Here is an 18386-nt window from a genome sequence, read left to right as displayed (position 1 = left end):
TTACACAATAAGGAAGCAGCTTAATGAAGCCAAATGCAAGGCCTGAACCTGAAGCTTGCAAGCCAAGCAGTTTGGTTTAATTTCCCCCTTCTTCTCGCAGCGAGGTAGAAGCCTTTGCTGCGGCTGGGTAGAGGTTGGAAGCCAATTCCTTGCTGCCAGGCAGGCCAAACCCAGCGGAGAAATTAAACTGGGTTTGGTTTTTGCTGCTGCTTTTGCATCCCAGGCACCTCCTCGAAGGTATAAAAGGAGCAGGGCAGCGCCTGGGAGAAGCCAAAGGAGCTCTCCTCTTCCTCCGCTCCTCGCTCCTCTGCCTCGCTGCCCGCCTCCAGGTCCTCCTCGTCCTCCTCCTCCTCCACCACGGCCATGAGTCGACAGTGCTACACCTCCAGCTCCTTGCTGGGCAGGAGAGGCTTCTCCTCTGCCTCTGCCGTCTGTGCCCTGGGCAGGGGCAACGCCAGCTCGGCCTCCGTCTGCCAGCCGGTGGGCAGGAGGTGCGGGCTCGGGGCCGGCTTCAGCAGCCGCAGCGTCTGCGACCTGGGCAGGGGGCAAAGGATTTCCTTCGGGGGCAGCTGCCGGGCAGGCGGCGGCGGCGTCGTCTACGGCGGGGCCGGGCGCTGCGGCCTGGCTTACGGAGGAGGAGGAGGAGGAGGTCGCTTCGGCGGCGTGGGCACCGTGGTGGGCTTCGGGGGCTGCGGAGCCTACGGCGGGCTGGGCGGCTACAGAGGGCTCGGGGACGGCGTGGCCGTGGGAGGCTACGGCGGCGGCGTGGGGCTGGGCGTCGGAGGGCGATCCGAAGGCATCCGGGGAGTCAGCATCCACCCGGAGCTCCTCAAGCCTCTCTGCGTCGGGGTGGACCCCGAGGAGTGCCAAGTGAGGACCCACGAGAAGGAGCAGATCAAGAACCTCAACAACCAGTTCGCCTGCTTCATCGACAAGGTGAGAGCCGGCGGCCCCCGGCCCCGGGGCTCCGCGGCGACCCTCGGCAGCCGCTCCGCCTGCCGGCCGCCCCTTGCGCCGGCTGCGGGGCACGGGAGGCTGCGGCGCACGGGAGGCTGCGGGGCACGGGAGGCTGCGGCGCAGGAGGTTCCCCCGCGGCTCCAGGAGGAACTGCTGCACCGGGAGGGTCGCAGAGCTGCCCCCGGAGGTTGTGGAGGCTTCCCAGCCCCACCTGGATGCGTTCCTGGGGGACCTGTGCTGGATTCTGTCGTCCTGTGGTCCTGCTCTGGCAGATCTCCAGAGGTCCTTTCCAAGCCCTGACAGCCTCAGAGGTCCCTTCCCAGCCCCCAGCATCCTCTGAGCCTGTGAGCTCCCAGCAGAGCCAACCCTGGCAGCCAGCAGAGGTTGGGTTGGTGCCAGCCTCGGCTGCAAGGGAGCAGCAGCAACACAAATGGCAGAATGAGCAGAGGGGGACCCAGGGAAGGCTCCTGGAGAACAGGAGGGAAAAGTTCTGCTCACAGAGCCCTGGAGCAGGCTGCCCAGGGAGGTTGTGGAGGCTTCCCAGCCCCACCTGGATGTGTTCCTGGGGGCTGGGTTCTGTGCTCCTGCCCTGGCAGGGGGTTGGACTGGATGACCTCCTGAGGTCCCTTCCAACCCCTGTGATCCTGATAGACCCTGGTGGTCCTCAGCTGGAGACTGTTGGGATCTAAGCCTCCCCACCGAGGCTCCCACATTGGGGTTTGACCTTTTGATGGGCACCAGCTGGCTAGAGAGCTGCAGCAGGAGCACAGTGCAGGGATGCAGTGAGTCCCAAGCTGTGAGAGAAGGGCTGGAGACATGGAAATAGGAGCAGGCAAAGGAGGAGGTTTGGTTACAGATGAGTTCTCTGCCATCCCCAGCACAGCTCTCTGAACTCCAGAGGACTTCTGCAGCTTTGGAGTAGGCTCTGGGCTCCATCAAGGAGATGTCTGGGCAGAATCAGAGAGCCCTGGAATGGCTTGGGTTGGAAGGAAGCTCAGAGCTCAGCCAGCTCCAAGCCCCTGCCATGCCCAGGGACACCTCCCCCCAGCCCAGGCTGCTCAGGGCCTCATCCAGCCTGGCCCTCAGCACCCCCAGGCAGGAGGCAGCCACAGCCAACCTGGGCAGCCTGTGCCAGGCTCTCCCCAGCCTCCCTCTCAAGGCTTTCTTCCTCCTCTCCCCTCTCAATCTCTCCTCTCCCAGCTCCAATCCATCTCCCCTCACCCTGCCCCTCCCAGCCCTCATCCCAGGTCCCTGCCCAGCCCTCCTGGAGCCTCTTCAGCTGCTGGGAGGCTTCTCTAAGGTCTCACTCTAACTGATGTCTTCCTCCTCTCCAGCCTAAACCTCCCCCTGGGAGATGAACAATTCCAACTTCCCTCTTCCCCTGCACCCTGAATGAAAGACTTTGGTGGCTTCCACTTTGATCCCTCCCTGGTTTCTTGGCTAAGGCCAAAGGTTTCCATTCCTGGTCTGAGATGAGCTACAGGAAACCATTCTGGCAATGGCAGAGAACTCTTTGCTCTGTTTGATTCTGGGTTGTCTCTTTTCCTTCTGAGTTGTTCTGCAGCTGGGAAAAAACCAAACCAGCTCTTACCTCCTCTTCCTGCCATGTGGAAAGACAAACCCCCTCCCTGATTTATTCATGCCCCAGAAAGCTCCTCCAGAGCTCTTTAATCTAGGAGTGAAATGCATGAGAAACATCCAGGGCTGGAGCTGGAATCAGATGCAGGCAAATGAGAGCCTGGATGGAGCTTTGAATGCCATCAGGGCTCATCAGAGGAGGCAGTGGAGGGGTGGCAGGGGGAGAGGTGGTGCTGGGCTGGAGCTGAGATTTGCCTAAGCAGAGGATTGGCCTCACCACAGCGTTGCTCAGCCTGTGCTGCAAGTCCTGGGTGGGACCAGGTTTAGCAGGGAGAAGATGCTGCTCTCCCTCAGCTCCTCACCATTTGCATTTCTCATGTTATGCTGATGTGGTTCTCAGCCTTCTCCTTTGGGAAGTGGAGAACTTCCCAAGTGCCTCTCAGGACCAGGTGGAGCTGTGGCATGAGAAGCAGACAGCTTCCCAAGTGCCTCAGTTCAGGACCAGGAGGAGCTGATGCATGAGCAGTGGAGAGCTTCCCAAGTGCCTTAGTTCAGGACCAGGAGGAGTTGTTACACAAGTGGAGAGCCCTTCAAGTGCCTTAGTTCAGGCCTAAGCAGAGTTATTACATGAGCAGTGGAGAAACCTCCAAGTGCCTTAGTTTGGGCCCAGGTGGAGTTGTTGCATGAGCAGTGGAGAACTTCCTAAGTGCTTTACTTTAAGACCAGGCAGATTTGTTGCATGAGCAGTGGAGAACCTTCCAAGTGTCTTGGTTCAGGCCCAGGTGGAGTTGCTGCATGAACAGTGGAGAAACCTCCAAGTGCCTTAGTTCAGGCCCAGGTAGAGTTGTTGCATGAGCAGTGGAGAACCCTCCAAGTGCCTTGGTTGGGGAGCAGGTGGAGATGTTGCATGGGCTGTGGAGAACTTCCCAAGTGCCTTAGCTCAGGACCAGGTGGAGTTGCTGCATGAGCAGTGGAGAACTTCCTAAGTGCCTTAGTTAGGTCCAGGTAGATTTGTCATGGCAAGTGGAGAACCCTCCAAGTGTCTTAGTCTGGGACCAGGTGGAGTTGCTGCATGAGCAGTGGAGAACCCTCCAAGTGCCTTAGTCTGGGACCAGGTGGAGTTGTGGCATGAGCAGTGCAGAACTTCCTAAGTGCCTTAGTTTAGGTCCAGCTAGATTTGTTGCATGAACAATGGAGGAACCTGCAAGTGCCTTACTTTGGGCCCAGGTGGAGTTGTTGCATGAGCAGTGGAGAACCATCCAAGTGCTTTAGTTGGGCATCAGTTAGATTTATTGCATGATAAGTGGAGAAAGATCCAAGTGCCTTGGTTGGGGAGCAGGTGGAGTTGTTACTCAAGAGGAGAACCCTCCCAAGTGCCTTAGTTTGGGACCAGGTAGATTTGTTGCATGAGCAGTGGAGAACCCTCCAGGTGCCTTGGTTGGGGAGCAGGAGGAGTTGTTGCATGAGCAGGGGAGAACCCTCCAAGTGCCTTGGTTGGGGAGCAGGTGGAGTTGTTGCATGAGCAGGGGAGAACCCTCCAAGTGCCTTGGTTGGGGAGCAGGTGGAGTTGTTGCATGAGCAGGGGAGAACCCTCCAAGTGCCTTGGTTGGGGAGCAGGTGGAGTTGTTGCCTCACTCTCCTCCCTTCTTCTGCTTTCCCCCCCAGGTGCGGCTGCTGGAGCAGCAGAACAAAGTGCTGACCACCAAGTGGGAGCTGCTGCAGCAGTATGTGCTGCCTGCTTCCAGGAGGAACCTGGAGCCTGTGTTTGAGAACTTCATCTGCAACCTGAGGAAGCAGCTGGAGTGTGTGCTGGGGGAGAGAGAGAGGCTGGAGAATGAGGAGCGTTGCCTCAGGGACCTGGTTCAGGAGTTCAAGTGCAAGTGAGTAGCAAGCAGAGGGAAGCTTGGGCCAGCCCAGAGCCTGGCCCTGGCTGCTGCTCCTGAGCCTGAGAGCAGGGCAGCTGCAGCCCTGAGCCTGGCCCTGGCTGCTCCTGAGCCTGAGAGCAGGGCAGCTGCAGCCCAGAGCCCAGCCCTGGCTGCTGCTCCTGAGCCTGAGAGCAGGGCAGCTGCAGCCCTGAGCCTGGCCCTGGCTGCTGCTCCTGAGCCTGAGAGCAGAGCAGCTGCAGCCCTGAGCCCGGCCCTGGCTGCTGCTCCTGAGCCTGAGAGCAGGGCAGCTGCAGCCCTGAGCCTGGCCCTGGCTGCTGCTCCTGAGCCTGAGAGCAGGGCAGCTGCAGCCCAGAGCCTGGCCCTGGCTGCTGCTCCTGAGCCTGAGAGCAGGGCAGCTGCAGCCCAGAGCCTGGCCCTGGCTGCTGCTCCTGAGCCTGAGAGCAGGGCAGCTGCAGCCCTGAGCCTGGCCCTGGCTGCTGCTCCTGAGCCTGAGAGCAGGGCAGCTGCAGCCCTGAGCCTGGCCCTGGCTGCTGCTCCTGAGCCTGAGAGCAGGGCAGCTGCAGCCCTGAGCCTGGCCCTGGCTGCTGCTCCTGAGCCTGAGAGCAGGGCAGCTGCAGCCCTGAGCCTGGCCCTGGCTGCTCCTGAGCCTGAGAGCAGAGCAGCTGCAGCCCTGAGCCTGGCCCTGGCTGCTGCTCCTGAGCCTGAGAGCAGGGCAGCTGCAGCCCTGAGCCTGGCCCTGGCTGCTGCTCCTGAGCCTGAGAGCAGGGCAGCTGCAGCCCTGAGCCTGGCCCTGGCTGCTCCTGAGCCTGAGAGCAGGGCAGCTGCAGCCCTGAGCCTGGCCCTGGCTGCTGCTCCTGAGCCTGAGAGCAGGGCAGCTGCAGCCCAGAGCCCAGCCCTGGCTGCTGCTCCTGAGCCTGAGAGCAGAGCAGCTGCAGCCCTGAGCCTGGCCCTGGCTGCTGCTCCTGAGCCTGAGAGCAGGGCAGCTGCAGCCCAGAGCCCAGCCCTGGCTGCTGCTCCTGAGCCTGAGAGCAGAGCAGCTGCAGCCCTGAGCCTGGCCCTGGCTGCTGCTCCTGAGCCTGAGAGCAGGGCAGCTGCAGCCCTGAGCCTGGCCCTGGCTGCTGCTCCTGAGCCTGAGAGCAGAGCAGCTGCAGCCCTGAGCCTGGCCCTGGCTGCTGCTCCTGAGCCTGAGAGCAGGGCAGCTGCAGCCCAGAGCCTGGCCCTGGCTGCTGCTCCTGAGCCTGAGAGCAGGGCAGCTGCAGCCCTGAGCCTGGCCCTGGCTGCTGCTCCTGAGCCTGAGAGCAGGGCAGCTGCAGCCCTGAGCCCGGCCCTGGCTGCTGCTCCTGAGCCTGAGAGCAGGGCAGCTGCAGCCCTGAGCCTGGCCCTGGCTGCTGCTCCTGAGCCTGAGAGCAGGGCAGCTGCCCTGGGTGAGTCCAGTAGGTGAGGCCCAGGGAGGGGAGCAGGGCAGCAAGAGCAGTGCAGGGAGATGTTGGTCAGTTAGAGGGTAGAAAGGCTCTGCAGAGGGACCTCGACCGACTGGACAGGTGGGCAGAGGCCAACAGGATGGCATTTAACAAGTCCCAGTGCCAGGGGCTGCACTTTGGCCATGGCAACCCCAGGCAGAGCTGCAGGCTGGGGGCAGAGGGGCTGAGAGCTGCCAGACAGAGAGGGACCTGGGGGTGCTGATTGACAGCTGCCTAAACATGAGCCAGCAGTGTGCCCAGGTGGCCAAGAGGGCCAAGGGCATCCTGGCCTGCATCAGGAGCAGTGTGGCCAGCAGGAGCAGGGAGGTCATTGTGCCCCTGTGCTCAGCATTGGTTAGGCCACCCCTTGAGTCCTGTGTCCAGCTCTGGGCCCCTCAGGTTAAGAAGGACATTGAGAGGCTTGAAGGTGTCCAGAGGAGGGCAACAAGGCTGGGGAGGGGTCTGGGGCACAGCCCTGTGAGGAGAGGCTGAGGGAGCTGGGATTGCTTAGCCTGGAGAAGAGGAGGCTCAGGGGTGACCTCATTGCCCTCTACAACTACCTGAAAGGTAATTGTAGCCAGGAAGGGGTTGGTCTCTTCTCCCAGGCAAGCAGCACCAGAACAAGGGGACACAGTCTCAAGCTGTGCCAGGGGAGGTTTAGACTGGAGGTGAGGAGAAAGTTCTTCACCGAGCGAGTCGTTCGCCATTGGGATGTGCTGCCCAGGGAGGTGGTGGAGTCGCCGTCCCTGGAGGTGTTCAAGGGGAGATTGGACGTGGCACTTGGTGCCATGGTCTAGTCCTGAGGTCTGTTGGGACAGGTTGGACTTGATGGTCCTTGGGGTCTCTTCCAACCTTAGTGACACTGTGAGAGGGAACCACTTTCCCTCCCCCTGGGGCTCCTGCTCAGCCCCGCGGTTGGCTCTGTCAGACCTCTCAGCACCTCCCGTGCCTGTGGCTCCCCCACACCTCCTCCCCCTGCTGCCACGAACCCCTCAGCCTCTCTGCCTCCACCCCAGGCCCCCTCCAGGGGGGTTCCCAGAGGGAGTGTGGGAATGGTTTGCTCCAAGCTCAGCTGCAGCTGCTCCCCAGCCGCTCCCTGCCTGCCCTGCCGAGCCGTCCAGCAGGACGCTGGCTGGCTGCTGGTGCCCAGCAGGGGTTCAAAGGGAGATGCTCTGTGCAGGTCCAGCCAAGCAGCTCAGAGGTTTTTCTTTGCTGAGCCAGCACCCAAGGAGGTCAAACTCCTGGAGGCATCCTGGGCAAGCTCCCCTGGGTCCCGACGAGTCGGTCAGCAGCTCCTGGCTTTCCTTCCCCTCGCAGCTGGGAGCCGCAGCGGTTGCTCAAGCTCCTGACCTTCCCTCCAGGCTTTCTTGGCCACAAACACCCAGGGCAGAGCCCTGGCTGCTTCGGAAGAGGAAGATCAGAGAAAGCAGCAGGGCTGGAGGGAGCAAACCCAAGCCTCCAGCAGAGGTCCAGGGCTTTGCTTTGCTAGTGGCTTGGCCTGGTTTCTGCCACCTCACTGCAGACGCTGCTGGCGTGGACGGCTTCAAAGCGCTGGGTGGGGACGAGCCCAAAACCAGAGAGGAGCCTCAGAGGCACTGGGGAGAGGCTCTGGGTTTAAGCACACACTCCCCACGGTCTCCACTGGTCACTAGGGTGGTGGGGGAGGGGACCTCTGGGGCTCTGCATCCCAACCCTCTCTCCCTTCCTCCTGCAGGTACGAGGATGAGATCAACAAGCGCACGGCTGCGGAGAACGAGTTTGTGGTCCTCAAGAAGGTGAGACCCTGGGGCCAGGGCCAGGGGGAGCAGGGAGAGGAGGGCCAGGGAGAGAAGGAGCAGGGAGAGGAGGGCCAGGGGGAGCAGGGAAAGAAGGGAGAGGAGGGCCAGGGAGAGAAGGAGCAGGGAGAGGAGCAGCAGGGAGAGCAGGGAAAGAAGGGAGAGGAGGGCCAGGGAGAGAAGGAGCAGGGAGAGGAGGGCCAGGGGGAGCAGGGAGAGGAGGGCCAGGGAGAGAAGGAGCAGGGAGAGGAGCAGGAGGGAGAGCAGGGAAAGAAGGGAGAGGAGGGCCAGGGGGAGGAGGGCCAGGGGGAGCAGGGAGAGGAGGGCCAGGGGGAGGAGGAAGAGGAGGGCCAGGGGGAGGAGGGAGAGGAGGGCCAGGGGGAGGAGGACCAAGGAGAGCAGGGAGAGAAGGGCCAAGGAGAGCAGGGAGAGGAGGGCCAGGGAGACAAGGGCCAGGGAGAACAGGGGGAGCAGGGCCAGGGGGAGCAGGGCCAGGGGGAGCAGGGAGAGGTGCCAGGAGTGTGGTGAAAACCCTGGGGGTGAGGCCAGGGAGAGGAATGGGAAGTCCTGGAACCGTGACCCTGCCTGAGCCCTCAGCTGGTAGCCCCCAAACAGAGGGAACCCAACGGACCTGGAGGAGCCCTCCCAGGCTGGGGAGCACCAAGAGCACAGCTCCAGAGCCTGAGGGCTGCACACCACAGAGCCATGGCAGGGAGTGGGTTGGAAGGGGCCTCAGAGGTCATCTTGCTGCAGGGAGGGCTCCCCCACAGCAGCTCCTCCTCGCTTCACCTCTCACCCAACCTGTGCTGTCTGCAGGATGTGGACTGCCTCTACCTGACCAAGGAGGAGCTGGAGGTGAGGGTTGGGCTCCTGAGGCAGCAGCTGGAGTTCCTGAAGTGCATCTATGCCGAGGTGAGAGCTCCCAGCCCCCTGCCCTGCAGCTCCTCTGAGCTCCAACACCAAAACCGAGCCCAGGGACAGGCAGCTCCTGCCCCAGATCCTGGCATCTCGTCCCCAAACCCTGATCCTCCTTGCATGGCTTTGTCCCCACCCCCACTGCAGACCCCCTGGGCAGGCTGAGGCTGCTCTTGGTTGCTGTCTGGCTCTAGACCACCCCTCAAATTCCAACCCAAACCACCCCTGGCACCCACCTGAGCATCTCACAACCCCAAACATTTTGGAGACTCATGGAATGGTTTGGGTTGGAGAAGGCCTCCAAGATGATGGAGCCCAACCATCAACCCAGCCCCAAACTCCCTCCAAGATGATGGAGCCCAACCAGCAACCCAGCCCCAAAATCCCTCCAAGATGATGGAGCCCAACCATCAACCCAGCCCCAAAATCCCTCCAAGATGATGGAGCCCAACCATCAACCCAGCCCCAAAATCCCTCCAAGATGATGGAGCCCAACCATCAACCCAGCCCCAAAATCCCCCCAAGATGATGGAGCCCAACCACCAACCCAGCCCCAAAATCCCTCCAAGATGATGGAGCCCAACCATCAACCCAGCCCCAAAATCCCTCCAAGATGATGGAGCCCAACCAGCAACCCAGCCCCAAAATCCCTCCAAGATGATGGAGCCCAACCAGCAACCCAGCCCCAAAATCCCTCCAAGATGATGGAGCCCAACCATCAACCCAGCCCCAAAATCCCTCCAAGATGATGGAGCCCAACCAGCAACCCAGCCCCAAAATCCCTCCAAGATGATGGAGCCCAACCATCAACCCAGCCCCAAAATCCCTTCAAGATGATGGAGCCCAACCAGCAACCCAGCCCCAAAATCCCTCCAAGATGATGGAGCCCAACCATCAACCCACCCCCAAAATCCCTCCAAGATGATGGAGCCCAACCATCAACCCAGCCCCAAAATCCCTCCAAGATGATGGAGCCCAACCATCAATCCAGCCCCAAAATCCCTCCAAGATGGTGGAGCCCAACCATCAACCCACCCCCAAAACCCCTCCATGATCATCCAGGCCAACACCAACCCAACCCCAAAACCCCTCCATGATCATGGAGCCCAACCATCAACCCAACCCCAAAACCCCTCCATGATCATCCAGGCCAACACCAACCCCAAAACCCCTCCAAGATCATCCAGGCCAACACCAACCCCACCATGGCCACCAAACCATGGTCCCAAAGTGCCATGGCCACAGGGCTCTGGAGCACCCCCAGGGATGGGGACTCCACCATCTCCCTGGGCAGCCTGGGCCAGGCCTGGAGAAGCCTTGCTGGGAAGAAATTGTCCCTCATGCCCAACCTGACTCTCCCCTGAGCATTTTTGCCCCCCCCCAGAAAGAACCTTCTGTACCTGCTGCCCCTTTCCCAACCAGTCCAGCAGCCAAAGGGCCCCAGAGCTGCTGCCCCTGGGGGCTTCAGAGCCCAGGGAGCTGCTGGAGCAGCCAGAGCCCCCCAGCTGCACTCCAGTGGCTCCACCAGGATCCTCCTCCACCCTTCTTGCAGGAACTCCATGCAGCAATCCCACACTGGGCCACCAAAGCAGGGCCCAGCTGCCAGAGCCTGGGGTGCAACCAATCAGCCCCTGCAGAACCCCAAGTCATGGGGGAACCTCCCCCACCCCTCCTTGCTCCAGTTGGGTGCTGAGGGGAGGTCCTCCCCCTCCCCTCCTTGCTCCAGTTGGGTGCTGAGGGGAGGTCCTCCCCCTCCCCTCCTTGCTCCAGTTGGGTGCTGAGGGGAGGTCCTTCCCCTCCCCTCCTTGCTCCAGTTGGGTGCTGAGGGGAGGTCCTTCCCCTTCCCTCCTTGCTCCAGTTGGGTGCTGAGGGGAGGTCCTTCCCCACCCCTCCTTGCTCCAGTTGGGTGCTGAGGGGAGGTCCTCCCCCTCCCCTCCTTGCTCCAGTTGGGTGCTGAGGGGAGGTCCTTCCCCACCCCTCCTTGCTCCAGTTGGGTGCTGAGGGGAGGTCCTTCCCCACCCCCCTGTACTCCAGTTGGGTGCTGAGGGGAGGTCCTTCCCCACCCCTCTGTGCTCCAGTTGGGTGCTGAGGGGAGGTCCTCCCCCACCCCTCCTTGCTCCAGTTGGGTGCTGAGGGGAGGTCCTCCCCCTCCCCTCCTTGCTCCAGTTGGGTGCTGAGGGGAGGTCCTTCCCCACCCCTCCTTGCTCCAGTTGGGTGCTGAGGGGAGGTCCTTCCCCACCCCCCTGTACTCCAGTTGGGTGCTGAGGGGAGGTCCTTCCCCACCCCTCTGTGCTCCAGTTGGGTGCTGAGGGGAGGTCCTTCCCCACCCCCCTGTACTCCAGTTGGGTGCTGAGGGGAGGTCCTTCCCCACCCCTCCTTGCTCCAGTTGGGTGCTGAGGGGAGGTCCTTCCCCACCCCCCTGTACTCCAGTTGGGTGCTGAGGGGAGGTCCTTCCCCACCCCTCCTTGCTCCAGTTGGGTGCTGAGGGGAGGTCCTCCCCCAGCCCTCCTTGCTCCAGTTGGGTGCTGTTGGGAGGTCCTTCCCCTCCCCTCCTTGCTCCAGTTGGGTGCTGAGGGGAGGTCCTTCCCCTCCCCTCCTTGCTCCAGTTGGGTGCTGAGGGGAGGTCCTTCCCCTCCCCTCCTTGCTCCAGTTGGGTGCTGTTGGGAGGTCCTTCCCCACCCCCCTGTACTCCAGTTGGGTGCTGAGGGGAGGTCCTTCCCCTCCCCTCCTTGCTCCAGTTGGGTGCTGTTGGGAGGTCCTTCCCCTCCCCTCCTTGCTCCAGTTGGGTGCTGAGGGGAGGTCCTTCCCCTCCCCTCCTTGCTCCAGTTGGGTGCTGAGGGGAGGTCCTCCCCCTCCCCTCCTTGCTCCAGTTGGGTGCTGAGGGGAGGTCCTCCCCCTCCCCTCCTTGCTCCAGTTGGGTGCTGTTGTGAGGTCCTTCCCCACCCCCCTGTACTCCAGTTGGGTGCTGAGGGGAGGTCCTCCCCCAGCCCTCCTTGCTCCAGTTGGGTGCTGAGGGGAGGTCCTCCCCCTCCCCTCCTTGCTCCAGTTGGGTGCTGAGGGGAGGTCCTCCCCCTCCCCCCCCCTCCACCTTCTCCCCAGCCCCTCCTTGGCTGGGGGCAGGTGGTTTGGGCTGGTGGAGGGCAGGGCTGAGCTGGGCTGGCTGTTGCAGGAGAGAGCTCAGCTGGACTGCCAGCTGTGTGACACCTCTGTCATCGTGCAAATGGACAACAGCCGCGACCTGGACATGGAAGGCATCATCAAGAGCGTGGAGTGCTGCTACGAGGAGATTGCCCAGAAGAGCAAGGCTGAGGTGGAGGCCTTCTACCAAACCAGAGTGAGTCTCCCCTCCCCCAGCACAGCCCTTGGCCACCAGCCCCCCAGGGACCACTTCTGTCCTCTGGGACTCAACCCCAAGCCACCCCAAAGCCCCTTGGCCACCAGCCCCCCAAGGACCACTTCTGTCCTCTGAGACTCAGCTCCAAGCCACCCCACAGCCCCTTGGCCACCAGCCCCCCAAGGACCACTTCTGTCCTCTGGGACTCAGCTCCAAGCCACCCCACAGAGGTTAGGCCATGGCACAAAGCCCAACCCAGGCTGAAAGCTAAGCCTGGAGGCTTGGCTGTGAGCACAGCAGGTCCTGGGGTGGCTTCAGAGAGGTCTCCTCTGTGCAGCTCCCCTTCCCATAGGGCACTCAGGACCTCCCCAGAGTGAGTGTTGCCGCCCCCAACACAGCCCCTTGGCCACCAGCCCCCCAAGGACCACTTCTGTCCTCTGGGACTCAACCCCAAGCCACCCCAAAGCCCCTTGGCCACCAGCCCCTCAAGGACCACTTCTGTCCTCTGGCACTCAGCTCCAAGCCACCCCACAGCCCCTTGGCCACCAACCATCCCAGGACCCTTTCTGTCCTCTGGGACTCAACCCCAAGCCACCCCACAGAGGTTAGGCCATGGCACAAAGCCCAACCCAGGCTGAAAGCTGAGCCTGGAGGCTTGGCTGTGAGCACAGCAGGTCCTGGGGTGGCTACAGAGAGGTCTCCTCTGTGCTGCTCCCCTTCCCATGGGGCAATCCCTCAGGACCTCCCCAGAGCTGCCATCCAGGCTGGGCTGGGGTCAGGTCTCGGTGCTCCCTTGGGAACATCAGCATCCAGGAGGCTCTGGAGAGGCTCCACCTGGCCTGGGGGGGCTGCTGGGGGTGCTTTAATGCCATCCTCTTCCCATGCCATAGCTGGAGGAGCTCCACAGCAGCAGGGGCAAGTTCTGTGATGACCTGAGGAACAACCAGAGTGAGATAGCTGAGCTCAACAGGATGATCCAGAAGCTGCAGTGCGAGTCAGACAACGTCAAGAAGCAGGTAGGGGCAAGGCCTGGCTGGTGCCTGGGCAGTGGGGAGGGCAACTGCTCCAGCCAAGGCCTTCACCTTCTCTGCTGAGCTGCAGAGAGCCTCCCAGCCCAGCTCCAGCTGATGCTTTGCAGCTCCTCATCTGCTGGTGAGGCAGAAAGGAGCAGCACTGAGCCTCACAGGGACACCCAACTCACCCATCCCACACAGCTTGGCCACCACATGCCCACCACCACATGCCCACCACCACCACCCCCCTCACCCCAGACCCACCACATGGCCACCACCACATGCCCACCACCACCACCCCCTTCACCCCAGACCCACCACATGCCCACCACCCCCACCCCCTTCATCCCAAACACCTTGGCCACATTTCCACCCCCACCCCCTTCAGCCCAGACCCACCCCAGGAGTCCACCCTCATCCCCTTCATCCCAGACAGCTTGACCACCCCATGTCCACCACCCCCTTCACCCCAGACCCCCAGGCCCACCCTATGTCCACCCCCAGCCCCTTCACCCCAGACCCACCCCAGGAGTCCACCCTCATCCCCTTCATCCCAGACAGCTTGACCACCCCATGTCCACCACCCCCTTCACCCCAGACCCCCAGGCCCACCCTATGTCCACCCCCACCCCCTTCACCCCAGGCCCACCCCAAGAGTCCACCCTCATCCCCTTCATCCCAGACAGCTTGACCACCCCATGTCCACCACCCCCTTCACCCCAGGCCCACCCCAGGAGTCCACCCTCATCCCCTTCATCCCAGACAGCTTGACCACCCTATGTCCACCATGCCCTTCACCCCAGACCCCCAGGCCCACCCTATGTCCACCCCCAGCCCCTTCACCCCAGGCCCACCCCAGGGGTCCACCCTCATCCCCTTCATCCCAGACAGCTTGGCTGCCACACGTCCGCCCCCATCCCCCTCACCCCATCCCCCCCGGCCATGAGGCCCCTGCAGCCTGGGCTCTCTGGCAGCTCCCAGCTGAGGAGCAAAGGGGGTGCAGGAGGGGCCTCCTGCAGAGGCCTCCTGACCTCCCCCCCCTCGGCCCCGGCCGCCCCCAGATCGCCGCCCTGCAGACGGCCATCTGCGACGCCGAGCAGCGCGGGGACTGCGCCCTGAAGGACGCCCGGCAGAAGCTGATGGACCTGCAGACGGCCCTGCAGCAGGCCAAGGACAAGATGGCCTGCCTGCTCAGGGACTACCAGGAGCTGCTCAACGTCAAGCTGGCCCTGGACATCGAGATTGCCACCTACAGGACCCTGCTGGAGGGGGAGGAGAGCAGGTAGGGGCCCTGCAGGGCGAAGCCCAGCGCCGGGAGGCAGAGCTGGGGGGCGGCTGCCCGGGGGGGGCAGAGGGCACCTGCACCTCTTTCCCTCCCCCAGGGGTGCAGAGAGGTCCTTGACTCCTTTTTCTGTCCCCCAAGTGCAGAGGGGACCTCCACCCCTTTCCCCTCCCCAGGGGTGCAGAGGGGACCTCCACCCTTTTCCCTCCCCAGGGGTGCAGAGGGGACCTCCACCCCTTTCCCCTCCCCAGGGGTGCAGAGGGGACCTCCACCCTTTCCCCTCCCCAGGGGTGCAGAGGGGACCTCCACCCCTTTCCCCTCCCCAGGGGTGCAGAGGGGACCTCCACCCCTTTTCCCTCCCCATGGGTGCAGAGGGGACCTTCACCCCTTTCCCCTCCCCATGGGTGCAGAGGGGACCTCCACCCCTTTTCCCTCCCCAGGGGTGCAGAGGGGACCTTCACCCCTTTCCCCTCCCCATGGGTGCAGAGGGGACCTTCACCCCTTTCCCCTCCCCATGGGTGCAGAGGGGACCTTCACCCCTTTCCCCTCCCCATGGGTGCAGAGGGGACCTCCACCCCTTTTCCCTCCCCAGGGGTGCAGAGGGGACCTTCACCCCTTTCCCCTCCCCATGGGTGCAGAGGGGACCTCCACCCCTTTTCCCTCCCCAGGGGTGCAGAGGGGACCTCCACCCCTTTTCCCTCCCCATGGGTGCAGAGGGGACCTCCACCCCTTTTCCCTCCCCATGGGTGCAGAGGAGACCTCCACCCCTTTTCCCTCCCCAGGGGTGCAGAGGGGACCTCCACCCCTTTCCCCTCCCCAGGGGTGCAGAGGGGACCTCCACCCCTTTTCCTTCCCCATGGGTGCAGAGGAGACCTCCACCCCTTTCCCCTCCCCAGGGGTGCAGAGGGGACCTCCACCCCTTTTCCCTCCCCATGGGTGCAGAGGGGACCTCCACCCCTTTCCCCTCCCCAGGGGTGCAGAGGGGACCTCCACCCCTTTTCCTTCCCCATGGGTGCAGAGGAGACCTTCACCCCTTTCCCCTCCCCAGGGGTGCAGAGGGGACCTCCACCCCTTTTCCCTCCCCAGGGGTGCAGAGGAGACCTCCACCCCTTTTCCCTCCCCAGGGGTGCAGAGGGGACCTCCACCCCTTTTCCCTCCCCAGGGGTGCAGAGAGGTCCTTGACTCCTTTTTCTGTCCCCCAAGTGCAGAGGGGACCTCCACCCCTTTTCCCTCCCCATGGGTGCAGAGGGGACCTCCACCCCTTTTCCCTCCCCATGGGTGCAGAGGGGACCTCCACCCCTTTTTCCCTCCCCATGGGTGCAGAGGGGACCTCCACCCCTTTTCCCTCCCCATGGGTGCAGAGGGGACCTCCACCCCTTTTCCCTCCCCAGGGGTGCAGAGGGGACCTCCACCCCTTTTTTCCCTCCCCATGGGTGCAGAGGGGACCTCCACCCCTTTTCCCTCCCCATGGGTGCAGAGGGGACCTTCACCCCTTTCCCCTCCCCATGGGTGCAGAGGGGACCTCCACCCCTTTTCCCTCCCCATGGGTGCAGAGGGGACCTTCACCCCTTTTCCCTCCCCATGGGTGCAGAGGGGACCTCCACCCCTTTCCCCTCCCCATGGGTGCAGAGGGGACCTCCACCCCTTTTCCCTCCCCAGGGGTGCAGAGGAGACCTCCACCCCTTTTCCCTCCCCAGGGGTGCAGAGGAGACCTCCACCCCTTTTCCCTCCCCAGGGGTGCAGAGGAGACCTCCACCCCTTTTCCCTCCCCAGGGGTGCAGAGGGGACCTCCACCCCTTTTCCCTCCCCAGGGGTGCAGAGGGGACCTTCACCCCTTTTCCCTCCCCATGGGTGCAGAGGAGACCTCCACCCCTTTTCCCTCCCCATGGGTGCAGAGGGGACCTTCACCCCTTTTCCTTCCCCATGGGTGCAGAGGGGACCTCCACCCCTTTTCCCTCCCCATGGGTGCAGAGGGGACCTCCACCCCTTTTCCCTCCCCATGGGTGCAGAGGGGACCTCCACCCCTTTCCCCTCCCCATGGGTGCAGAGGGGACCTTCACCCCTTTTCCCTCCCCATGGGTGCAGAGGGGACCTCCACCTTTTTCCCTCCCCATGGGTGCAGAGGGGACCTCCACCCCTTTTCCCTCCCCATGGGTGCAGAGGGGACCTCCACCCCTTTTCCCTCCCCAGGGGTGCAGAGGAGACCTCCACCCCTTTCCCCTCCCCATGGGAGCCCAGAGGACCTCTGTCCCTGCCTTCTCCTCCTCCTTCTCCCAGGGCAGCTGCTTCACAGCTGCAGCCACATCCCCTGCTTGTGGAGGATGGGAAGATGCTGATGGGGCCTGGGGGGGATCCAAGGTGCTTTGGGGGCCAGTTTGGACCAAACCTGGCAGGGTGGAGGAGCTGCAGTGCCTGCAGGCTTCCTGGGGGGGCAATGGGAGGGCAGCTGCTCTGTTTGCTTGGGTGTCTGAGGAGTGAAAACCTCTCTGAGACCTTTCTCTTCCCCACAGGATATGCACCGGGAACCCTGTCAGCGTAGGTAAGAGGATGAAGCTTTCCCCTCCTTGCCCTCCAAGCTCAGCAGTCTCCTCCTTGGGTCTTTCAGCTTAGAACTTTCCTCCTTGGTCCTTCAAGCTTAGAAGTCTCCTTCTAAGTCATAGCATCAATTGTCAGAGTTGGAAGGGAGCTCAGGGCTCAGCCAGTCCCAACCCCCTGCCATGGGCAGGGAGCCCTCACACCACAGCAGGTTGCTCACAGCCACCTCCAGCCTGGCCCTCAGCACCTCCAGGGATGAGGCTTCCAGCACCTCCCTGGGCAGCCTGTGCCAGGCTCTCACCACCCTCCTGGGGAACAACTTCTTCCTCACATCCAAATTCTTCAAGCCCAGAAGTCTCCCTCTAGGTCCTCCAAGCCCAGAAGTCTCCTTCTAGGTCCTCCCAGCCCAGAAGTCTCCTTCTAGGTCCTCCCAGCCCAGAAGTCTCCTTCTAGGTCCTCCAAGCCCAGAAGTCTCCTTCTAGGTCCTCCAAGCCCAGAAGTCTCCTTCTAGGTCCTCCCAGCCCAGAAGTCTCCCTCTAGGTCCTCCCAGCCCAGAAGTCTCCTTCTAGGTCCTCCCAGCCCAGAAGTCTCCTTCTAGGTCCTTCCAGCCCTGAAGTCTCCTTCTAGGTCCTTCCAGCTCAGAAGTCTCCTTCTAGGTCCTCCAAGCCCAGAAGTCTCCTTCTAGGTCCTCCAAGCCCAGAAGTTTGCTTCTAAGTCCTTCCAGCTCAGAAGTCTCCTTCTTGGTCCTTCAAGCTTAGAAGTCTCCCTCTAGGTCCTTCAAGCCTAGAAGCCTCCTTCTCAGTGTTTCAACCTTCGAAGTCTCCCTCTCACCCCCTCGGGCTCAGGCCGCTGCTCCGGGGCTGGGCTCCCCCGGCCGCGGCAGTCACCGAAGCTCTTTCTCTCCCGCAGCTGTGGTGAGCGGCGGCGGCACCGTCGGGGAGTGCCGGTCCCTGTCGGGCCTGGGAGGCAAATGCTCCGTCAAGACCGGAGGGGCTGCCGCGGGGCTGGGGGTGGTCTCCTCCTTCGGCGTGGGCGGCGCCGGCTTCAGCACCCGCAGCGTGGATTGCCTGCCGCGGGTGGGGGCCGGCTTCGGGGCCAGGAGCGCCGTGAGCTGCGTGGGGAGGGAAGTGCTGACGGCCGACGGGGGGATCCAGTGCGCCCCGGCCGTGGGCGCCTTGGGCGGCGTGATGTGCGCGGGCGTGGAGCAGTGCAGCCCCGGGGCCGTCATCCTCCCCGGGCCGGGGGTGTGCGGCGCCGGCAGCCGCTACAGCACGGCCGTGCGGGTGGTCCGGACGACTCGGTAGGGGCCGGGCGGGAGCCTCCCGGCAGCGCTGGAGAAGAGATTCAGCATTTCCGCAGTAAAACAAAGACCCCAACCCCCCCCCTCCCCACAACCGAACCCAAACCCAAACCAAACTCAACAGTATTGCCCCCTCCTCCTCCTGCCAGCTCCGGGGGGCGGGTGGTCACCCAACCATGCCGGCACAGCCCCACACAGCCTGGCTCCAGCTGCTCTGCCCACAGCTCCTTGCATGATCAACCTCCCTCCTTCTCCTGCCTGCCCTTCTTGGGGGGACACACACAACAACTGCCCCCCATAGAATCAATCATAGAACTCTCAGGGTTGGAAGGGACCTCAAGGCTCAGCCAG

General features: G+C 63.0%; 1 protein-coding gene across 1 annotated transcript; it reads left to right on the top strand.

The window, feature by feature from the left end:
* Positions 1-363: 363 nt before the first annotated feature.
* LOC104299624 (keratin, type II cytoskeletal cochleal) lies at positions 364-18039 on the top strand. The gene is made up of 9 exons (XM_054177383.1): positions 364-936; positions 4201-4415; positions 7596-7656; positions 8473-8568; positions 11741-11905; positions 12796-12921; positions 13980-14200; positions 16711-16739; positions 17645-18039. Exons 1-9 carry the CDS (start codon positions 364-366, stop codon positions 18037-18039), a joined length of 1881 nt encoding a protein of 626 aa, XP_054033358.1.
* The last annotated feature ends 347 nt before the right edge of the window (positions 18040-18386 follow it).

The sequence above is a fragment of the Dryobates pubescens genome, chromosome 40, assembly GCF_014839835.1.
Source record: "Dryobates pubescens isolate bDryPub1 chromosome 40, bDryPub1.pri, whole genome shotgun sequence".
Taxonomy (NCBI): Eukaryota; Metazoa; Chordata; class Aves; order Piciformes; family Picidae; genus Dryobates; species Dryobates pubescens.
The sequence above is the reverse complement of the archived record's forward strand: the minus strand, read 5'-3'. Positions and strand labels throughout refer to the sequence as shown.

What these genes read in the sequence shown, in the direction of transcription:
- LOC104299624 (XM_054177383.1), top strand. Translation starts at nt 364, where the DNA reads ATGAGTCGACAGTGCTACACCTCCAGCTCCTTGCTGGGCAGGAGAGGC. An exon ending in TGAAGTGCATCTATGCCGAG is followed by an intron (nt 8,569 to 11,740) that starts GTGAGAGCTCCC and finishes TGGCTGTTGCAG; the next exon opens with GAGAGAGCTCAGCTGGACTG. An exon ending in CAGACAACGTCAAGAAGCAG is followed by an intron (nt 12,922 to 13,979) that starts GTAGGGGCAAGG and finishes GGCCGCCCCCAG; the next exon opens with ATCGCCGCCCTGCAGACGGC.